Source organism: Typopeltis vanoorti, chromosome 5 (assembly GCF_054136105.1).
Source record: "Typopeltis vanoorti isolate ZY-2024b chromosome 5, IOZ_Tvanoo_1.0, whole genome shotgun sequence".
Taxonomy (NCBI): domain Eukaryota; kingdom Metazoa; phylum Arthropoda; class Arachnida; order Uropygi; family Thelyphonidae; genus Typopeltis; species Typopeltis vanoorti.
Window position 1 is genome coordinate 146,210,815 of NC_143553.1, and position 23,959 is coordinate 146,234,773.

General features: G+C 35.2%; 1 protein-coding gene across 6 annotated transcripts in view; it reads right to left on the reverse strand.

Moving 5' to 3' along the window:
• LOC150106916 (oxidation resistance protein 1A-like) overlaps window positions 1-23,959 on the reverse strand; it is a 324,024-nt gene that overhangs the window by 216,040 nt on the left and 84,025 nt on the right. The window contains exon 1 of one of the 6 annotated variants that reach the window (XM_090393374.1): window positions 16,331-16,404. The exons of the other annotated variants lie outside the window; for them this stretch is intronic. Within the exon in view, the coding sequence (XP_090249500.1) occupies window positions 16,331-16,389 (59 nt within the window). The 5' untranslated portion in view covers window positions 16,390-16,404. Of the gene's footprint in view, window positions 1-16,330; window positions 16,405-23,959 lie in introns of those variants that run through there. 6 annotated transcript variants of the gene reach the window in all.

The window sequence follows — 23,959 nt, forward strand, 5'->3', positions numbered from 1 at the left end:
ACCGGTTGGTGAATGCTAGTATATTCATTATATACAGTGATGAATATCTTGCTAAACAGCATATCTTACTAATGTTATTCGACGCCGACTTCCAACACAACTCCGCAAATAAAGAAAAAACATGTGCATGTTTTTTTATTTCAAAAAATGGCTATGAACAGAATTATTCATATATAAATAGGATGAAATAGAATTTCTAATACAGCGGCGAGCTTAACGAATTTCAAGTCAAGAGATTATAGCACGAATCACTACGCATTAGCATTTGAACATTTTAGTTCAGCCATAGATGTTACTGCTATTCATGTATTCGAAATGGCAATACATAACGCATCTATACAAATAAAGAAAACGAACTGGCAAAACTGGAAATAACTCAAAGCAGTGAATACCACATAAAGGATGTGTACTGTATGTCCTTCAGCCGGTTTCCATTTTTCGTATTGATGAAATTACGGCCTCCTGGGAGAAGGGAAGAAACAAATTTAATTAATAACTGAATTACTGAAAAGGAGAGCCAAAAGGCTTCACTTCGGCGATGCAAAATTATTCAAATTAAGTGGATATTGAATCCAACATTATTTCAATATCCACTTAATTTGAATAACCTTATTTAATAATACTATTGCAGTAATAGTAAGCTTCAGTAACATTGTCCATTGCATGTACAGCCTAAATGATCAATAATCCTTTCGATATAGTAGGTCAAAACGACTTTTACTAGGGACAGAATACTCTGATCATTTTGTAATATACGTTTTTATGATCAGTCAAGTATGAAATTGCGGGGTTGGCTGAGTGATTAGCCTATCCGCTCTCCAGAGAAGAGGCCGAGAGTTTGAATCCCGCCAGATATGAATGTTTATGATTGTCCTGTGTGGAAAGGGAATCTGTGACTCAACTACTAGCAGAAGGCTTCAACTCCCAAAACCTTATGAGGTACGGGAGTGACCATACGGTGTCATGTGACGTCACATGTGAATAAAATAAAAAAATTAATATTCTTCCAACTAGTTGAAAGAAGACTTTTAGCATGTTAACCTGTGGTGTGTATAGGGAGAGGAAGACTAAGGCCAAACCATTCCTTTGACAACACTGATTAGAATCTCTAGTAAGATAATAAAATCAGAACTGATTACAATCCAAAGTCAAACTCGCATTTCATTCAAAGAATGATCTGGAGAGGCGATCAGTTGAGAAGATGAATAACAGATGTTTCGTTACAAATTCGGTTCAAGGAGAGTGGATGAATTTTGGATCGAACGCAGGGCTAAAAGCCACGTTTAGTAGCAGCATTTCCAAATATTCCGTATTCCTAAGACAAATGGATGGTCAGCTGCTGTAGCCGAGTGAGGAAAAGCCTACTCTTCATTATGAGTAGGAATCTCGATGTGATATTCCAAACTTGAAAAACTAATTATCATAGAAAAGTCGTGGGGAGAAAATAATTTTCTACAGTTGGATTTTCGGTCCTTTGAATTGTTCCTGTAACAATCCGAGTACGTCTTTATCATAGTTTTAATTTGTGCTTTGAAGATGCTGGTTTGAAATCCAGCAAAATATTAGTAATAATTTATTCTGTTTTTCTGACGTTAATACTATGAGGTACAATTTCGAATTATTACCAACACCTAACCCACCCTATCATAATTTAAGAAACATGCTTTCACTTTATCAAAAGCGTATTTGACGAAAGATGTTTGGATTCCAATGGGTTTCCATGTTATGTTTTATATTAACCTCCTAAACAGGAGGTCGCAAAACTATTGTACTGAAGAGGACAATTGATTTCAACCCTCTTTGCTTCTTGACTGTTTACTCGCACGGCTGACAGGTTACATGAACAAATTAAGAAAGGAAACCATTAATGTTTCTAAGTTAGGCTGTAGAGAATCATTAATGGATTCCTTTCCTAGGAAAGCTATTCCAGAGGGCAGATAGATGGAACAAAAGTTAGTTCGGTAGATATGAAGCTGGACATAATGACCAACAGCATCTCAATAAATATTAATCAATAAGCATGTCAAAGCTGTGAGTTGATGGTGGTCAGTTTTCGATATATAAGGAAATGTTAGAAACGCACGTGACTGTAGATCTTTTAGCAGGATTGTCCTCTTTCGGACACGTAAGTGTTTACAGTTTTGTGATGCTCCATCAAGTAAATATGAAAATAATATTCTGAGGTAGAAAAATTGGGGAATTTATATACTGTTAGACGTATAGGCGAGAAGCAGTGTCTTGAGTTCAAGCGAAGATGCTTTTTCGAGGCTGGGCAAGTTATGGATGTAATATTTGCATCTTTTCCTGGCTCTAACGTAAGTCATCCCAAGAACTAGCATCTATTTTGTCTGGAGAGAATTGTTATCTAAAAGGTAAGAGAATGAATCTTTCTTGGAAAGAAAAAAGGAATGACGCGTACCGTAATCAGCAAAACTACGAACAGAATTTGAAGTCAATGAGAAGCCATTATATAGAAGAGTATGGATGCAAGTAGAGTCCGGGTAACTTTGGAAGAAAGGAATCCATTCACTATGACACTCACACACAAACAGTCAACTTAAAAGATTAAAAAGGCATCACTAGTTTCAAGTAAAATATCCATACGAAATCCAATAAAATGTCCTGGAAGGGACAAGCAACCACGTGGATTTTTTTAGTGTTTCCATGACTAGAATCAAAAAAACGTTATCTATGCTGGAAAGGAAACTGACTGGATCGGGAATTGAAGTATCCATATTTAATCCATGCTGTGGTACTGGTATACTGTACCATACTACTTTTTCCCCTTCTGTTGGGTAGAAAGGTTGTTTCAAAATGTGGTTTCGTAGTATAAAGTCGGCAATGTTCGACAGTCCCTTGGTAAATAATGCTAAGAAAAAATTTCAAAACAATTTGGAACATTGTTAAAGAGGCATAGTTTTCAAAAAAAAATTCTTTGAGAAGGATGTCAACATTATTGTAACGTAGAGATGAAAGACAAGACCGAAAGCTATTAAAGTTTTTTTTTTTTTTTTTGCAAGGCTGTGTACACATCTGGGAAAATAACCAGAAGCATTCACTTGTACTTATCTTCAGATAAGATAATGAATTAAAAATCAATTGAAAAACAACTGTTCTTAATATTATTCCATAAACTAAGCGTAAGACTCCATCAAATATACTCAAAATGTATGTTTCCTAATAAAAATTTAAATAACTTCCGTGACTCTCCCAGTAACATAGCAAACTTCAAACAAATGTCATTCAAGATCATGACTCAGCTGACAAACACATGGACAGGAAAAGTTATTTCTCCTCGACATCAAGCTGCAGGCATGTTACAGCCAAAAATTGGCTTTTTTTCCCCACCCGGGCTTGTACAACGAAGCTGCTGATTATCGGGGAAAGCGCTCGAGATTCGAGTGACAGATAAAACAACTTGCTTCCATAGCAACAGCATCATCAGCTAATCCTCCAGGCCACAAGCGTAGCAGTGGCGGGGAAAACGTGCTTGCGGTACAAAAGGAAAGTTTTTGTAATACTGAGCTCCCAGTGACATGTCTGTATTTATCTTTGTTAGAGATAACGGTCAGGATCTCACATAAACACCCCTGCTATTTTGGAATTGACGAAAAACTTACAGAAGTTGAATTCTCTTTATTATATTACGAATAAAATTATGGAAGTTAATTCCAAGACGAAAGTATGAAGTAGTTCAGTAACATTTAAATACTAACTTTCATCAACTGTTGTTAAACTAAAGTATCAAGCAATTTACGGGGATAAAACAAATATGTTACACACCTTAATACCTGCTTATATTTCTTTGTATCAACTAATAGTGTAATGCTATATAACAGGGGTGACCCGAGTTTTTGCAGCAAGAGCCCTAGTTACTTACCAGAAATTGTTAAGAGCCACATCCCAAAGGTCTATGTCAGTCATATACATACACATAAATACAATATCATTTATAAGGAAAAAAAGTTTTTGAAACATATTTATTATTACATGTATTTTACATATTTTTATTTACTCTTTACTAGTAGAAGGTTTATGGATTTCTAAGTTAGCAACTAATTTTTGATAATTTAGTTTGTAATTAGTAATTGAACTTATTAATTCTTTCAAATGTTGGTTTGTTAATTGAGAACGATACTTGGATTTTTACAAATTTCATCGTTGAATACAATGATTCAACATCATACGTCGATCCAAAAATCGATAATAAACGATAGGCTGCATTTTTTAAATGGCTGTACTTTATATGGTAGGTACACATTTCAAAAATTCATTGATTGAATTTACTGATTTATGTAACATTTTAAGACCTTTCTTGCATTTCTATTAACTCCATTTCTCCTGATGCCGTTCCAGGAAATAAGTTTTTTAAAAGCGGGAAAGCGTTGTTAATTACATCAATTTCAAATGGATTTAATAGAAATGCGATAGATGGTTTTAATTCTTGTAAGTCTACAAATCCTTCTTCAAAATCGTCCAACAGGTCGTTTGATTTTGCTCGATAGTTACTGATGGCTGTAGGAAGAATGTCACATCCTGAAGTCGCTTTTTTCAAACGTGGGAAGTGATTGAATGTCTTTTCAGTTATATTTTTTTGAAACAAAAATGCTCTGACTCAATTCTGAAATATTCTTGTCCTTGCCTTGCAACGACACACTGAAATTTTGTAAATGTTCCATTATATCAGTAAAAAACATAAGTCCCGGATTCATTCATTGATTTTTAATTGTGGATATGATTGCTTTTTTTATATCTAGGAATTCGATAATAGGTTCCAATAAAGCTACAAATTTGTTCAATACATCGTACGTAGATAACCATCTCACTATGCAGTACAACGATAAATCATTTATTTGTTCATTCAACCCAAGTTCATCAATAAAATTTCGAAACTGACGGTGGTTTTTTGCATTGGTCCGAATGAAATTTACGATTTTTATGAGTGGTGTAAACACATGTTCAAAATTAAAGTGTTTTGCAACAAGAATGTTCTCGATGCAAAATACAATGAATTGGAATGAAATCGGAATGCTTTCATCTTTTTTTTTTTAAAGTCCAATTAATCCTACATTCTTACCCACCATTGCTGCTCCATCAGTAGCCACACTTACTAATTTACTTTTTGGAACATTTTTAGGGGTAATATCAATAGCTTCCTTAATATCAACGCCACGAGTACTATCTTTTAATGCTATTAAATCTAATAATTCTTCTCGCGTCACTCCGTCCTCAAGAACGAAACGAATAAAAATTGCTAATTGTGGTTGTTCTGTAATGTCAGTTGATTCATCAAGCGCCAAACTAAATGCTACACAATCTTTTATATCGTTTTCTAATTTTGATAATAAATCCACGTTTATTTCTGAAATTCGACGTTCAATTGTACGTCGTGAGGTAGGAATGTCGGTAATTTATTTTAAATGTTTTCAATTATTAGGGTCCAGTGACTCGATTGTATCAATAATGTTTTGCTTAATAAATTACGGTATAAGGCCGTTTTGCACGTGCGATGTTCCATGATATTTTAAACCTCTATTACAGTTTTAGATTCTTCAGTAAATTTTGTCATGCATGAAGTTAAGTTGGTTATTAACTGAAGATTTCAACGATTTAAACTTTTTAATTCGTATTTCAAATTTTTTCCGGATATTGAGACGAAAACTCGCAATGCAATTTTTCATAATGACGTTTTAAATTCCCTACTTTGAAATTGCTCACTGTTGAACTACAGATGAGGCAAAAAGCTTTACCTCATTATTTTTTTCAATAAAAGCATAGTCTTCTTCCCATTCTTCCTTAAAATTTCTATGTTCATCGATATACTTCCGCTTCTGTTTATTTTCACGATATTCTGCAAAATATTCTATAACAAAATTTTAAAAATAAAATAATATTTAAATTATTACCTTTTTATTAATATAAAAAGTACAAAATTCAGTAATGTATCCGACATTACTGAATGTATTAAATTTTCTGAAAAGGTAATATAAATATAACTACATTGCCGAACAGCAAATTTCATCAAGCCACTCAAAAACATTGACCAATCGAGCAGCAAAATACAGCTTATTAGGGATGGCAAACAAACATTGATGATTTTTAGAAAAAAACATCGCTTTTTTTCCTTTTTTTGGCTTTGCCTCGAGTTTTTTTAAATTATCATCATTCACAAAAACTATTAGGTGATTGCCCCATGTCTGCTAGAAAATAAAGAAAAATTATCTTTTTTATTTGTTAGTTGAGCCGCAATAAAACTTAAAAGAGCCGCATGTGGCCACCGTGGCTATATAACATCGAAGAAAAATGCAATTTTGGTTGCATTTGATTAATGCATGAACGCATGTGAAAATGCGTATTTCTCACAAGTTATATTCAGGCCAATTGAATTTTAAATAAATATTACTAGATGATTCCCAGCAAGGCACTTTTGTGGTGCTATAAATAAATATTGTAAACAAAACTATTACAAGTGACAGCGAATCGTTTATACGAAGTTCAATGGCAGAAATACCCGACTGGTTTTGCAGACGGAACAATATTTCCTGACAGATGTGACGCCATCAAAACTTGCCAAAAGAGCTCAAGTGATAAGAATGAGATAAACTTCTCCATCACTTCACTGGCATTCCCGTTTAACTCTTTTCTTCTAGACAGTTCAAGTGACCTCTTTTTTTTTTTTTTTTTTTTTTTATATATATACAGGTCAAGATCATCTGAACTGCCGAGGTTAAAAGGATATAGAGAAAAGTACTTATTTTTAAACAGATGGAAACCTTCATAGAAATAATTGACGGTCTGGTATTTTATCGCAAGTTGTGTAATAGTCTAGGAGAGAGAGAAAAAAAAAAGAAGCTATGAATCATCATGATGACAGCTCCGAAGAACTTAGTTATTTCACAATTATGGATTCGTATGTCAAGCAGCTGACAATGAATCCGATTATTTATTTTAACTCTGCCGTCCGGTAGCGTATAGTAATGTAACCACACGGAAATAATGCCAAACATGTTTTGCAAAATATCATTCTTGTATAGCGATTGTATTGTCATATTATTTGAAGTTGTTCTAGAGTTTGAAATGGTTTGGGTATGATTAAAACCCAGGTAGAGATGGGAAGACAAATTTAGCAAAGGTCGCAAATATCAGAGTCGAACAGAATTTGTCTTTTTCTTTTTTTTTTTTCAAATTATGGCCGAAGCAACTTTAAATCACGTTATGTTATTAATAACAATTACCTAGAATCTGGGAGGTCTGGCACCCATTGATGTAGTCTTGATCACTACATTAGAAATACACGCTTGCTTATGGCATAGCTTCTATTGATGTGGTCTTCATCAGGGCCCTTTAATCTGTTGTCCTAGGAGATGAGCACTTCTGCTCGGTGGTAGGCGTTTGCTCATCACTGAGTAGAAACCAACGCTGAGCATCTGAGTGATCAACAGTTAAAATGATCCTTCAGGTCACTGATTCAGGTTATCGTGATCTGGATGATTGCCTAGTTTTTGGAGAATATTCCCATTAAGAAGTGATCTTGATCACTGCATTGCCTGTGACAGTTTTACCGATGGACCTTTATTACATTCCTTCAAATGTGCTTGCTCTGGGAGATGGTCTTGACTGCTTGCAGATACTGATGTTTGGCTGGGGGGGGGAAAGATTTTGCAGTGTTGTCTGGGGGAACTGTTGCTGAGTATTCTGAATTATGTATAATCAGTGCATTTAGATTTGAATTCACTTTAGATCACATTAAAGTGATCTAAAGTCAGTTTTTGGAGACCACTCCTCAACTTCAGGAACCAGTGATCCTTTTCAATGCACAACATATACTTCAGAAAGGCAGTGTGCTGTGCATTATGGGATACTGAGACAAGTGACTTTATATCAATAGCCTGTGTATACAAGCGGACTAGTCGAAGATACTTGAATGTTTGTCTGCACTTGGATAAAAGATTAAAACAAGAATACACTTTTTCTAGTATGCGATGCTATACTAGTTCACGATAACTGAAAACAAAGTTAAATGGATGAGTTGCAAGACAAATATTAAAAGAACGAAAATACATCTTATTTACCTTGGCAGATGAATATAGTCAAAGTTCTAGTAAAAAGTGAAAACAGTAGTGAAGTAATCAGAGAAAAAAGTGAAAACAGTAGTGAAGTAATCAGAGAAAAAAGCATTGGGTGAGAGGATTTTTGTGTAGTGAGCCCTTCGTAATCACAACGTTGACCCTTCGTCCCGAAATAACATGCGTGTAGACAGACAAAACAAAAGTACTTATCGAGTTTAGTTTTCGCAAAATACCTAAGTAAATTTTGCATCTGAGGTTTTGGAAAAATATGACTAATGTTTTTTTAAAGAAATCAAACTATTTGATTCATAATTGGCTTAAATCTTCACAAGGTTTAAGCCATTTGGTTTGTGGGTTGGAATAATATTTTTGATTCATTAAATTCCAAAGTTGAAACTACTCAACATCGAATTCAATTGCAGGGGATTCATTTCACCTATAACAACTCTCATACATAAATGTGGAATTACAATTAAGCGAAAAATGCATAATTATTGCTCATTAAATTTATAGCAAGAAAGTTAAATTCTGTTCAATTACATTAAATTACGTAATTTAACATAATTACAAACGTAAACAAATTTAACGTAATTACAAATTATGCAATTACTACAGAACAAAAATAGGAGGTTCACTCTCGATGAGCCCAAAGTAACTTATGTCCAGTAATTGATTTTTTTTAATGAAAAAAGACCTTACGAAAGATTGTAAGCCTATCATATATTAATATCATAAATGGATTAAAATTTATTTAATCTTGGTGGGCAGTAGATGACGGTGTAATTGTAGTTCATTGTAGTTGGTGGATTGAATGGTGGAGACAGTTGTAGAGTAGATGCCCTCCCTCGATGAGTCTTTGGACTCCCTGGAGGAGTCGCAATAATAACAAACTCTGTTCTAGAGTTTGGATTAGTAGTATTTTTTCAAATCAGCTTCAGCATTCATGCCAATTGTATTCGAATCAGAGCCTGTTAGTTGAATAACTGACTCAAGTCAGCCATCTTGATGTGTGATTAACCACTGGATAGCGACAACGATCAAGTTCTGCTCCATGTATTCATCCAATTAGAAGAAACTAAGATGGCGACATTTACTGGAAACTCAGTGAGAAATGAGAATTACATTCCAGATCTTTTTCAGAATGGACATTTTACAGAAGTCATACCTCAAACCCTACGAAATGCAAAATTACGTAAAGGTTGTTACCAATGCTGATATCCCTCCTCCTCCCTCGTAATTAATTTTTCATCAAGCAAACTAGCTAGAAAACACGCAATTAACAAATAAGATACTGAGTCTCAAACCTAAGAAATTGAATGAAAAGAAACTCAATCCTCAAAAAAACTCAATACAAACATATTTTTGAATGAGTCTCAATGAAGGTAATTACGAACACATACGCTGATCTGAAAGTTGGATGACTGAAAAAAAAGCGAAGAATACTCTTGAGTGAAGTAAAATTTAAATAAAAAAGTGGCCATACGTTAAGCAATTGCTATTTCAAGCAAATATCGTTTCGACTGGATTTACTGTATTTAAGCGTGTTGAAAATCTATCCTAGTCAGTCAAGAAATATGTTGGTGATTAATATAATATTCATATTCTGCTTGAATTGTTCTGTTATTCAGAATTGCAAAAATTAGGATAGCAGTAAACATTTACTGCTTTAGCAATTCAGAAGAACAAAACGTTACAGCACTGGAATTAAAATGCGAAAAACTATAGATGCTAAATGAAAGCAATAGTCTTCATTAATGGACTTTTTTTTTCCAGAAGGGTTTCTTAATCAACTGAACCAAATATAAAGCATAGAAAACGTACTAACATTTCAAAACCGCTTGATGATTATTTATCCCTTCAGTCGTTTCCGAGCCTAGGTGAGTTTGCAAATTTGGCCCATAAAGTGTTCTTGGTGAGATTTTTTTACAGGGTAGTTCACCATTGCTTCCCCTACCCCACCTTAAATTTTATTCGGGATCGGGACCGGCATTTGACGGGGATGTACTCATGATTGTAATCCATGAGTGTTAATGGGACCGGTTTGCCTGTTCTTGGGGACGAAAATTCCCCCTACCTCGGTATGAGACCGGCTAACTCACCTTTCGTCGAAAGAGACCAGATAAATGTTCCTGACGTCCCTGACGGGAATCGAACCCAGGTCTTTCCGACCAAAAGGCTTCGTTTATACTGACTGTGCTACGGAGGCTCTATCAAACACTTACTGGGTCATTATGGAAAACTATTTGCAGGGCCCTATAAGCTTCGGCAAAAATTCTGAAATATTAACCATAAGAGAATTGAGATTATTAAAAAGAAATTAATCAAATGATGCAAACTATGTGGAACAGCGTTGAGCTTAATGAACGATGCTTGCTCTGTGGGTCAATAGATTAATATTCAACCATCTTCGACTCCATAAGATGTTTCCAGTTGTCAAAAGTCAGCTTAAAATTATTCACAAAGTTTACAAATACCAATGTTTTAGTAAGCATCAAAATATTCCATTAGAGAAATCATGGATTAAGAGTTAAAGGTGAATCATTACTGATAGATATTAGTCACTGATAATTTTTTTTTTTTTTTTGCCTTACCGCTAGTGATAGCTGTTTTTATCGCACTCTTCTTTCAACTAGTTCAAGTGACGTAATTTCGTTGCGTGCAAGTCCTTGACTAGCTCGATGTTTGTTATATCTGACGAAGCAGCATAACTTATCAAAATTTTAACGGTGTTTTTAGACTACTCACTTACATAATACTAAAGTTCCAGTACTAAGCGATAACAGCTCTAATTACTGCATCCCCATCCTCCAAGTCCTGTGGAATGACTGGTAGTTCAGCGTGCTTTGTGTCAGCTGTTACTCGTGCCACTAATCTACATACATAAAATATCAAACATGGCCTGTGAACAGTGTAGGAAATTAACCTTTCTCCAGGTTATAAAAAAAAGTCTGCCCACTGATTTATTCTGATTAAAAATTTTTCAGGGAAACAATCTTTAATTAGTTCAACTTCTGTGAACATTTTTATGTGATATGAAACTGAAAAGAAAAATATTTCTGCTCAACTATTAGATAAACTGAATAATCGGTATGTTAGGAATATTTTTCGGTATTTTTGCTGCATAGTTACTCATTGTATGTCGCTTCCTATTCTTTATTTGGCTAACCTTAATAAAGATCGTACACTTCCACATTCAAGTGTCCTACTAATGCAAAGTCACTGGAATTTTAGAATTTAGATACTGCAATGAAAGCTTTTTTTTTATTCTAATAATGATCCCAAACTACCCTAATACTGTATTTAAAATGGATGCAAAAGGCAGAGTACTGAAGCCTAATGTTGAATCAGCTAAGAACATGAGGCGAGTACCGTATATATGTTAACTGCAGTATTTACCTGCGTGCTTCTTTATGAAGTGTGAAATTACCAACTTACCTTAAAAAAGGTGCAGAAAGTATTCAAGAGTATTAAAACTACTCGCACTCATCGTCCGATGTTACATGGGATAACTATCAAGGAGCACAAGAATAGGCTTAACTATTATAAGCGTCCAAGGAAAAGCCTCATGTTTTTACCGAGCACTAAGCTTTGATGTCACTTCCAACAGCATTTGCCATCGACCATACAGGAATGTATGCCGTAAGGCTTCACGCATGACAGATTTCTTGTTCGCCGACAGAAAAGTTGTAAAAACGTACCAAAGTAGATGTAAAATCAGAAATCACGTACCCAGATTTCCAGGCTCCTGGGGAAGACAGTGAAATAAATTACACCACTTATTACAATTTTGGAAATTCATTAGCTGCCTGCTTTACGATACGATTTACAATCTTTTTTTTGGTTTAGATCATTAAAAAAATATGGTTTAAACCATTTAACCTTGAACATGATTCAAATTACGATATCGCTAGTTCAATATCTTAAAACTTTCAGTTACGAGTCTATTCGTTGAGAAGGCAAATATCTTATTGACCAGAGAATTAAAGTCCATTATAAACACTGTTTATAATGGACTTGACTTTTACCAAAAAATTGACGACAGCCAAATGAAGTTGTATAAAAATCGTATAAATAACACTTAATAATCAATTGCTCCAGGAAATAATTGTATAATTACTGTTTTATTTGAAATTTCACTACACACTACTTAAAACTATAGCTATATTTCTGAAACAGTAAAGAACTGCGTGAATATTTACGTAAATTTATACTATTCAATGAAGAAAAAACCCAGAATATTTATACGTATCTATCTTCTTAGCCAATTAAAAGGCAGATGCCTACACGTATCTATTTCATAAATGACCAAAGCGCCATGACCATTATCTTAACAAATCTGAACTTATTTTAGCCTTTCATACACTAAAGCTTAAGTCTCTGTCGTGTGATAAAAGCTAAATTTATCTTTGGCGAGAGAGAGGCCCAACTAAACTGAATCAGCCATGAAGTTCATCAGCGATGCCATTACTGTCACTTCGTATTTTTATTTCTGATTTTGTTGACGTTCGCTATATAATTATGGATGTTTCGTTTTTGTCAACTCATTAGGCTGTTCCAGATAGGTAAATTCCCCCCCCCCCCCAAGATCTATCCTTTTGTTTCAGCATTCCGCGTTAGGCAAGGTAGTTTGCTACAGAGTACGTTTGAAAAGCGATAATGAAATAGGCCATAAAAGACTGATATTATTGGATCATTCAGTTTAGTTTTCAGGATTTGTTTGCTTTACCAATGAAGCTTATGTGGTTTAAAATAAATCAATTATAACCGATCTTTAATTAAAAATTATCCGCATAAAGTAACTTTTTCTCTTTTTTTTTTAAAAAAAAAAAAGGTAACTAATTATTTGAAATGTTATGAGCGACTTTCGATTAATCCAATGAGTAGTTCTGACTTATTGCTAACTTAGCAGCGAAACAAAAATTGAAGTTTGAGAAAAATTCAACTAGCAAAAAGTTCTCAAATCATGAAATTTTAAGTAGATATTTAAAATGTGGATATGAACCATTACTGTAGTCACACAATGCTAGGCTTCTGGCTTTCAGAAGACTTCAAATCTTATGATACTTTGATTAAAGAATCGTTTGAATCCTCAGAGAAGGAAGGTCTACTCAAATACACGTTAAGTTATGAGCAAAGACTATAATAGCACATTTATTTCTTGGAATGCATAAAATTTCTCAGCAGTATGCTATGCAAAGAAGTTCCTGATCAGACAGATCTCGCATAGCATAGAAATAAGCCAAATAAAACACGTGCATTGCTTTAGCGTAATCGAAAAACGGCCATCCAATAGACAAAATGGTTTTAAGTCATCGTGTAATTCACGACTGATGAATTTGCCTTGCGATTCCCATCCATGAAAAGTTGCGAATTTATAGTACATTAGTACCATGAGTGTGCAAAGAATGTTTTATTTCTTTGTGCTTTTTTTTAAATTCATTTTTATTATCTAGTCCGAAAACCGTGCTCTAAAAGACCAACATAGAATGAAACTTTTTCAAGTCACTCCAGTCCTAGTTTCACATTAGAGATGAAATTCATCTACAACAGGACGATCACAAACAATCTTGTCCACGGAGTGTTCGAGGGCAGACACGCTAAAGATTAACCAAGTATTTTATTAGTCCTTAATTTGAAGATTATAACTAATTATAAGTCACTAATTTTGTGAGCGAAACTAATTAAGTTTCAAATTAACGATTCGTAAAAAATCATTTAATTGTAAAAACTTAATGAGCGGATATGCTAACCACTGTCGTGTAGGCTGCGATCAGAAAATACGCGACACATACTAATCTGTGGTTACTCAAATTTTACACAACTAACGTTTACGGCAATTTACAAACACGCCTTATGCATCAGAAAAATTTTCTAAGACCAAAACTTGATACATTTAAATACAGCAATGTAACATTTGAATATAGACATTAATAAAAACAGATGATTAACATCCATTAATATTAGTTTTTTTTTTAAAGGGAATGGATTATTAAAATTCCTGATGAGGCAACTAAGGCTATGGAACTATCTTAAAGGACCACGTCAGGAAGTGGGACAGCGGAGCAAACTGAAGGTCTTCGATTTCCGATTATATATACAATTTTTTAATAACTTCACTCAGTAATGATAACGCCCTTTAGGCGGAAAGATCTTCGGTCAAGCTTTGTTCTATAAGGCAACCTTAAGGTTCTTTCAGATGAGGGACAGTAAACCAGTCCCATCTGGAAGGTGAATAGGTTTTTCTGGTTTCTTTGTAGAAATTGGTTTTAATCCAGTAAGAAAACGAATCGGCCAGAGAATACACGCAAAACAGACAATGTAGGCAGGGTAATCATCTCATAACATTAGGTTTTCTACGAAGCCAAAGCAAACCAGATTGCCGTGACAGACATTCAAGCTTAAACACATGAGGAAAATTAGCTGTTTGTAGACAGGCAGTACAAACGTTACTATAAATGTCAGAATTGCGACTCTCGTTACACCCAACCTTGCAAAAAAGCTTTCGTTGTGCCCATGTGCCCTTCGAATTACTGGGTTCTCTTCTCTAAGCGGTTGGCTTCCTCTCCCTTCTTCCGCATTGCGAGGTTTCGTGGTGTAAGTAGTCCGGTTATTACGGTTCGGTAAATACATACCGGGAAAAAAAATTGGAGGTTATCAACCCAGAAAATGAAATAAGATTATAATCTTTATATGAAACTTAAGTTAATTGCAGACAAAAAAAAAGCAGCTGTTGACCGCAAAGTTTGTGATATGAGCGGTAGAGTTAAGGATTATCAAGATGAACCGGATAGGCCCAGTGTGCGTTCTCTTGTGCATGCTTTGTGCAAGGATAAATCCAACTCTGAACACCGTGGTCCCTATTACACTTTCGTGTGAGAAAGAATAGCTGCAGTATATATTGCTAAGATGATTACACATTTCAAGATTAATAAAGGGAAACACTTTGGGATTCTAGTAAACCCGTGACTGTGGCATATAAATTTTCCATTCTAATAACTTAGACCCGTAGTTTGGCAATATATGAAGACCGAACATTCATCGCTTCTGATGTCAAAGTTTATGTACACGTCAATCAACCAATTTCATAAACCATAATAATTATAACATATTTGATTATCGTGATTTATATTTCAAAAGCTGTTTGGAAGAATAAAAATCAAAAGAAAATAAAATTGTGCATCTGATACAGAATATCAGATTTCCTCTTACCACCCAAGTTTAACGTCACTTGTAGTTTGATCTATGAAGAAAGAATTACAACGAATCCACTGAAAAATGGTCCGATTTTCAACGTCAAGACCAGCGAAGTATTTGTTCAAGCACGGACTTTGAACTACTTCAGAGGTACAGCTGTTGTTTCGTCTACAAAAAATTTACCTGTAGGTGTTTTCCGCTAATTTGTTCTTCAGTCTAGAAACCTCTTAAGCCATAATGTAAAATGTCGGCTAACTATTTTTATGTTTTCAATCTCGTTCTGAAACTGAAATTTCTAGTTCATTAAAAGTAAAAATTTCTCTCGATGTAAGAAAGCATTATTTCAATCTCTCAACTCGAATTTCGTCAGGTCACGATAACAGGCCAAACTATTATCCAAAAGCATTCTCTGTAGCTGGATTTAGAATGTTTAATGGTCAGTAACATTCGCAGTTTTCATACTGTAGACAAACATTTTAGTTTTAGCAATTAGTAGGCACTCTCCCAGAGGGCCTTGGTTACTCCGGTTGCAATTCTAAACAGCACCAATTCAATTCACTGACGCTCAGTTAACGGATGTCCGTCTGTCACTTTAAAGATGGTCGTTTCTAACGATATTAATTATACACCTGTTACTTTGATATACGCGAAACAAAAACAGAAAAGAAAATATGGCATTTACTAACAAATGAAAAAAATTTTCTAGCTTGTACTATTTACTTCTCTCTGTATAGAAGGAATTTCAAATCCCTCCCATTTACTGATGTAAAGACTGCAATTAGTAACTTAGCTATGAATAAATTCTGTCTAATTCACTTGCAAACGAAAATTTAGCCAATGACAGGCAGCTTAAATAGTCAATGTTTAGGATCGAAACGGGCAAGTTAGAAACAATACTAAATTCAAATATTTTGATACAATGACAAATCTTACCGAAGTAAGAAACTGTAATTTAAAACCAGTAACTGATCTAAAGCTTTCATTATTGCTAAAGTAACTGAAAATCAGTGAAATTATACACACGATTGGTGTAAGGCCACTTCTCTATTCCACAGTTTGTTACTTACATTACAAAATGATGTAGGAAGGCAAATCCAAAGACCGGGAACAAACAACATGAATACATTCCAGTCAAGGCAAACGAACTACAAACGCCAACTCGCACTAAAATCAAACACGCCCAACAAGCGTGGGATATTGTGGACGCACGCCCGACTGGTTTAACGTGGGTTATCCGTGAGCCTACACTAGCCGAAATGAAATATCTAATCCGAAGTGTTTCACAATTATTTACAAAAATATAAACGGCGCGATATGTTCACACTAATATCATTTAACTTACCCTTCCCTACTTAAGAAACAAATTAAGGCTCGGACATTCATCATCTGTACTATCCTGCGAACATTTCGTTCAGTCTATCCTCTAAACTTGGAGGTTGATAAGACCGCGCTTAGCGGTGGCAACGCGTACACTTGATAAGTTCCCAACGGCTTATACGAGAGAAGTCACTCACCTCACGGAAATCAGATGAGATACGGAAGAATGGTCAGGCGAAACGCAACAAGCTTGATTCACTGGTTTGGGAAAGAGCAGTTTCGACGAAGGTAGAGATACCAAGAGTATCCCACATCTCCCCCCCCCCCCCCGATGTAACGTTGAAAAGACACGAGTTGGTAGCAAAGGGCGATGTATAATATTCATTGGAAAGAAACGAGCTTCTCTTTAAGGTACTGTAATAAACTGTATTAACATTTTCAAGCAAATTTAAGATCGGTCATTTTTATTCATTCATTGTAATTAATTCAATTCTCATTTTTATGAAAAATCGTATTCAAATATTTTATGCATATTAGACAATTACTGAATACGAACAGAATCCACGTTATTCATTTATCTTACGATTTTAAAATATAGGTAGTATTATAGGCATCTGTTCATCTGTTGACATTACAGGCTCCATTAACATCAAAAGAGGAGTAAGGCAAGGATGAGTGCTTAAAAAGAAGGAAAACTGCATATCTTGGTCACCTACTTCGTAATGAAAAACACAAGACATTCAATTGATTATAAAACAAGATAAAGGAAAGAAAAGGACAAGGAAGACGAAGATCTTGTCTGGCAGAATAGGCAGTGACCCGACATGAGCTCTGGTAAACTATTCAGAATGGTGAAAATCGCTCAAAATTTACTAAGGTGGTCATCGACTTCTGATAGATGGCGCTCAATATGAAATTAGCTGTTCGTTTTATTCAAATATCGCCGGCCCGTTTGGCCGAGTGGTTAGCGTATCCGCTCTCCAACCAAAAGGCTGCGGGTTCGAATACCGCCATGGATGTTTACGATTGTCTGAAAATACTAGTGGTCGGCGGTAGATGGCGTTGGTGTATTGAGTAGAAGAGACAGTTGTAGAGTAGGTACCCTCCCTCAATGAGTCTTTGGACTCCCTGGAGGAGTCACGTAATTATAATATCCATCAAGAATGACAGGTATACGAATACAATAAATGTTTCCTTTAAAACCAGTTTAAATTGATTCCCTTAACTAGCGTGGTAACATACCTAATGGCAATATTCTATATACTGTATAATAAAACCAGTTAAGAACAAAAATAAACCAGTGATGCATTTTAATACGGTGAAGCGAATGGACTGTTGTATGAAAATTCAAAATAATTTTTTTCGCCATGTAGACAGCTGTGTAATCATTCAGTAGCGACTTAAAGTATCACTAATTATATTTACCGAAATTTAAAAAAAAATCTGATGTGACGTGTCATGAAGGATGGCATCATCGGATACTGACATTTTGCGTAAGGCAGAGGATCCATCAATGACCTGAAAAAGTAACATTATGGAATCATCCCATATATGAAGCGACTGTTTTGAAGTACATTATAAAATATTTTGACCCCACCCACGAAAAGTTGTAAGCTCATATTAATACCTATATGTAAACCTTTTGTAAACTTTATGTTAATATCGCGGACAGACTAATAATTAACATATTTTAACCTATTTTTTATAATTTTTACACAATATGCTAAATTTCTAACTGCGCAGTGTTTGTCAAGTATGAGTCATATTTCTTTATTTCACAATTCTTCGATGACATAATATTCAAATCCTGTCTTGGTATCCAAGTTTAAGAAGTCTGTTGGCACAAAGCCAGAATACTCACAAAAGCAACAATGTAATCGCTGTTAGAATGCATTCGCAAAAAAAAAACGCAACTAGCCGTAACACAAAATACAGCTACAAGAGATGAGTTCACCTGTTTATAAACAAGAGTTTCCAGACTGCGAAACTTCACTAGTTTCAGCGGAGCGTTCAAAATATCCATGTAGAAGGCGTTTCTAACTGTTCAAATTCTCTATTCAAGTTGCTATTAAAATTAGAAGCATCGGGTTTTTCTCAGCAAAGCTGTAGCAAATGTTTGACGGAGCAGTTAGGTCCGTCCATTGTCTTTCATCGTTCTTGAAAGATTAACGAAATTACAGAGATTAACTAAAGTATCCCTCCCCCCAAAGAATTCCTTAGCATTAAATCAATTAAGATTAGGTTCAATGTTATCTTCCTCCATTAAGATGGGTAAGGTAGTTAAAATCATACGCCCGAAGTTTATGAGCATCGCTGGATGTTGAGCAAGGCCTGTCTTGAGAGATTGTATTGGATTTATCTAAATATGTATACTTTAACAAGACAAAGCAATATGAAAGTTAGCCTTGTATGAAGAATTTAATTCAGTAGCCATCAGAACTTTTAATTAACTGAATGATTAAAGAAACTGACTTATGCAGCTTATCACTTAGTGAGTCAAGTTCTAAGAACAGTACACTTCCAAAGAAAAATTCCAGTTTACGTTAATGTATTCAGTGAGAAACTTAAAATTTCTGTGCGGTCTATTGATTGAATACACCTTTTCTAAGTTTAACTGTAAAAAGGATATAAATTAAGGGAAAGATGATTGAAGAAACCACTCAGTAAGGCTTCCACCTACGTGTCAATAGAGCAAAAATACGCAGTCTGCTGTGGAAGAGCAGCAGCAGACAGTGTAGGATGATGTAGACTATGATTAAGGGAAAAAAAAAAAAAAGACCTGTTGTTGTCGTGAGTTGGCAAAACTTTCAAGGACGTGCGGTTTGCGAGTGTATTCCAGGTGATACCGATAAGACAGAAAAATAAACAACTTCCTACATGCCTTCCCCCTCATTTAAAATGAACAAGCCTGTTTATCAGGAATTCTCGATCTGCTTGAATTACACTCCGGATAAGTTTTGATTGGATTCTGATTTTAACGACTTTTGCACGATTCCGGAAACAGCTGTTAGTACTACATATCCGATTACACCGTTCGAGATAAACAATTTATCTTCTAATTGGTAAAGCAGAAGATAAATTTTTCTTTGGTTATAAATATCTGGGTTCGAATACTGTTTAAAACTTAATGTAGCGTTTTGAGCGATTGTATTGGATTCAGTTACAGGTGAATGAAGCTAGTCTCATACGGCACGGCGACAGGGATTTTCTTTCCTTTAAAACCAGCGCACACGGAATTGGCAGACAACAGACTGAAGATAATAGTAACTACTACAATGCAGCATTAATTAGGTTTCCATGAAGTCAAGTTACTTGACCTTAGGTAGTAAATCATCGACTTTAAAACATTGAGGTATTAACGGTAACAACGAGATTTAGAAAAATCTTCCATAAAATAAATCCAACCAAAAAACCCATAAACAAAATTGTTCACATCCATTTAAACACCTGACCTCAAAGCAAACATTATGCACCATCACAAGAATCTAATACCAGATCTGTTAACCCGACTAAACTACACTACATATTCCCATTACGAGTACAGTGCCTTGCAATCGTCAGATCTGATATCCCAGCAGGGAATCAAACCCAGAATGGCTCATATTTCCTTTCCTATACTTTGTGTTACATTCACTGGCAGTTTTTATTGCACTTCAAGTTCTGACAGCCACTATTGACTTGATCACGGTTCATTTGCTGCTGTCCAATTTTGTGAATTATTTATATGGGCACTCCCTGGAGTCAAAAGACTCATCACGGGAGACCAGCTATATTCATTAACACAATATACATGCTCACTACCTCTGACAACCCATTTCACTCATTTACCATTCTCCAAGAAAAGTGATCTAGTCCGCACACCCTTACAGCTTCCAAGTGCGATCCCTTGTCTATCTTATAGTAAACCTTTAGTAACTTAAGTTTATCATATTCCCTCTCCCCCGCCTGTCAGCTGAACTGTGCAGCCCACACACCTTTAACTATCCTCATAGGGGACGTTCCATAGATCTGTCATGAGATTGGTCACTAGTCTCGAATCCTCTCCAATATTTCCCGATCCCCAAGAAAAGCAGGTGACCAAATCTGTGCACAGTAGTCAACATGTGGCCGAATCATAGGCTTATCTTTATATTATAACCTATCTTAAATATACTCATCTCCACGCTGGCATTATCGTTTAACATTTATCTTTCATTCATCTGTATTCAACTCATCCCAAAATAGAAAGAGAAGTTAGCAATCAACTATCATATCAATGCCTATCCTCCCAAATGAAGTGATTATCAACAGCTAGCTTCACTACCTGGAAACTAGTAGTGATCGCCAATATAGACTGAAACTTTCACTCCACAGTAGATTTCCTAGTTAACTATTTTTGTCTATAAGCCATGGTAAAAAAAAGAACTCCTGACATATAATTGGATCTAGCATAGATCCATTTATCAGACTTCCATTTTATGGTATACTTTCCACCCTTTGTATTTGGGTTGCCAGTTTCCTTTAATCGCTTCACTACGTCATGATTTCTTTTTCAGATTCTCCTTAAATTTTAGAATAGCTTTGTACTCCCCCCCACAAACTTCTTGCACATTAGCCTCACATTAACCTAAAATTCTATCCGGTTTAGCTGATGGTAGCACTCGTCATTCGACTACCATTATAATGTTCAACTGATTCAAAAATCTTCCATGGGGTATCCTTAAAATCTGTTCTCCAGTTGGGTGAGGATAACCTAGTAAACTTCAATACTATCCAAAGTAATCTTTATTTAATGCAAGAAGGATCTCACTTAAGTCTGATAATACTCGCATCTATGACGAGTATTAGATTTGATAATACTTCAAAACAAAATCGAATTTCTCATCTGCATCTCATTTGCAGCCTTTTACGCAAGCACCACATCCATTATCCTCCAAGAAAATGGTCGTTTACTGGTCAGAACTACTTAACCCCTCAGCACTATAAATCCCAAGCAAATAAGCTCAAGCTTAGAATACTGCTCCCACATTTGGGGTGGTGAACTATAAAACTTCCTTATGATTGCTTGATGCAATCCAGTTGATCCTTCTCACGCTCACGAATCAATTTTTCCTTGTTTTTCATTATAGGTCAAGTTGGTAAATCAGATACCCTTGGGTTGGAAAGATGTGGGTTCGAATCACGTTTAAAACTTGATGTATTGATTTGAAGAATTCAGTTACAGGTGAAATAAGCTGATCGCATACGGCGGCGGAAGGGATACCAACCAGCGTTCATGGACACTTCTTCCGAGATGGTCACAATCATTCTCGATTTTTTTTTTTTTTTTGATTCTAAAGGCATAAGCAGTTGGTCAAAATCCATACATATACATATAAAAATTTTATATTAAAAAAATTTATATTAAAAAACAGTTTCCAACGATTTTTCGTTTAAAGACACTAACATGAGAATATCTGATTCGTTAATTTCTGTTTAATATTAAAGATTTTTTTTCGAATCGAGAATTATATCAAGCCAACTTACGGGAAAGGTGGTCCTAGCTATGTATGTGATAGTAATACCTAATTTGGTTTATCAAAATTCATCTTTATTATAAATAGTTTAAAATGAAGCAAAATAAGTACCCTGACCTCTCATCAAAAGCAAGCATACGAGTTATAACTTATGACAGGAATTTCTGATTTATGTCTTGAAGATAATCAAGTCGAAAGCATCTTCAGGGGACCAGTGATTCCCCCCACCCCTGAAAAAAGCCGTTTATAATTACGTTGATATGGATCAGGTCATGCCGAGTTATGTTTACCAATTTTGTAATCTGGTTGGGAAGGGGGGGGGGAGACTTGGTCGAAAAAAAACTAAGAGGCTAAGTGATCGTCATTCGCAAAAAAAACTTTCGTTTCCAGACTCGATTCAACTGAAAAAGACGTTACACTATTTACAGCAAGAGATGACTAAAACATCGATGCTTACTCTCAAATATCGATTATTAAAAATACTGGAAACTAGATGTAATAAGAGCCGTATAAATAAAAAGATTAATATATCCTTTCACATGTGTAAGAAAATTTGCTTGGCATCTTCCAAAAGCTATTAACAACACATTTTATGAAACAGGAGAACCGTTTTTTCCCCTTTTTTGTACATAACTGCTATACGGAAAATCTGCTTATTTTTAAGATTAAAAGCAGCCAAAGAGATTAATTTGTTTTCAAAAGTAAACGCTGTTTACATTAGTGACGCTGCCCAAATATTTCATTAAAGGCTCATTTTCCAAGTCCGCTAACCACTCGAGCGAAAGTAATTTTAGCCTCGGTTATGCAAAGAAATCTAAAACACCACTGAACTTTATATCGACCTGTTGGTGGCAATTTAAACAATCTTTTGCAAGTCATCAATTACCACTCAGTACTGCAGCGCTATCGAATTCCTCTAACTTTTTTTTAAAAAGATCTCGACAGACAACAGCAATCTGGTTAAACGATGGCATTTGAGATTAGGTTGTCAGTTCTTAAAAAAAAAAAAACTTGACTCAATAATAACGGACAGTAATAAGGGACGAGTTGGACATTAAAAATATTCTAAAATTCCAAATAATTTTTCTGTAAAAGATTATTTAGTGTTGATGCTGGATTATAACTAAGATGACAACTCAGTTTTACAAACCTTCCTCGAAAATTAGTTTGGTCTATAAAACCAGGGTTTTCGGGATTAAAATTTTTTAAACAGTTCACCCGCAAGGCACAGTAGGTTTACAACAGTTTATGGATGGTAATCACATACGAGATTCTAAGTTCTGCGATATGAATTCATATTTCAATACTTGCGTAGCCATTAAATCAAGTCGAAATGAATTGAGTTAAATAGGTCCCTGGAATATTTTAATTTCTTTCAGAGGGTTGTTATTTTGAATTACGAAGCAAAGACTAGTGCATGGTGCTTTATAATATGAACTGCAAGTGGTCAAGGGATGCTTAAAGAACACTTCGCAGGGTATACCATTCAAATGACGTTGCAATGCCAGAAGTGACATTGAGTAATGGGAGAATAGCGATTGAAGAAATTGAGGTGCTTAAAATATTGCAGAACTTCGATGCGAACACAGTCATGGTATTAGACGGCATGCCGGCCCATATTTTACAAGAATATGTAAGGGAATTGTCATCTCCTCTGACAAAGCTGTTTAAGCCACGGTAGTAAGACGGTGCCAATAGTGGAAAGAGGGTGAAATAGTTCCATTGCATAAAGGAGACTCCAAGACAGAATTAGCAAATTATAGGCCAATCAACATCTCAGAAGTGGTGGTTAAGGTATTGGAGAAATTGGTGAAAGAATTCAGGACTGGGTGGATAGGAATAAGATATTCTAAAGGACAAATTGGTTTTGTGAAGGATAGGTCC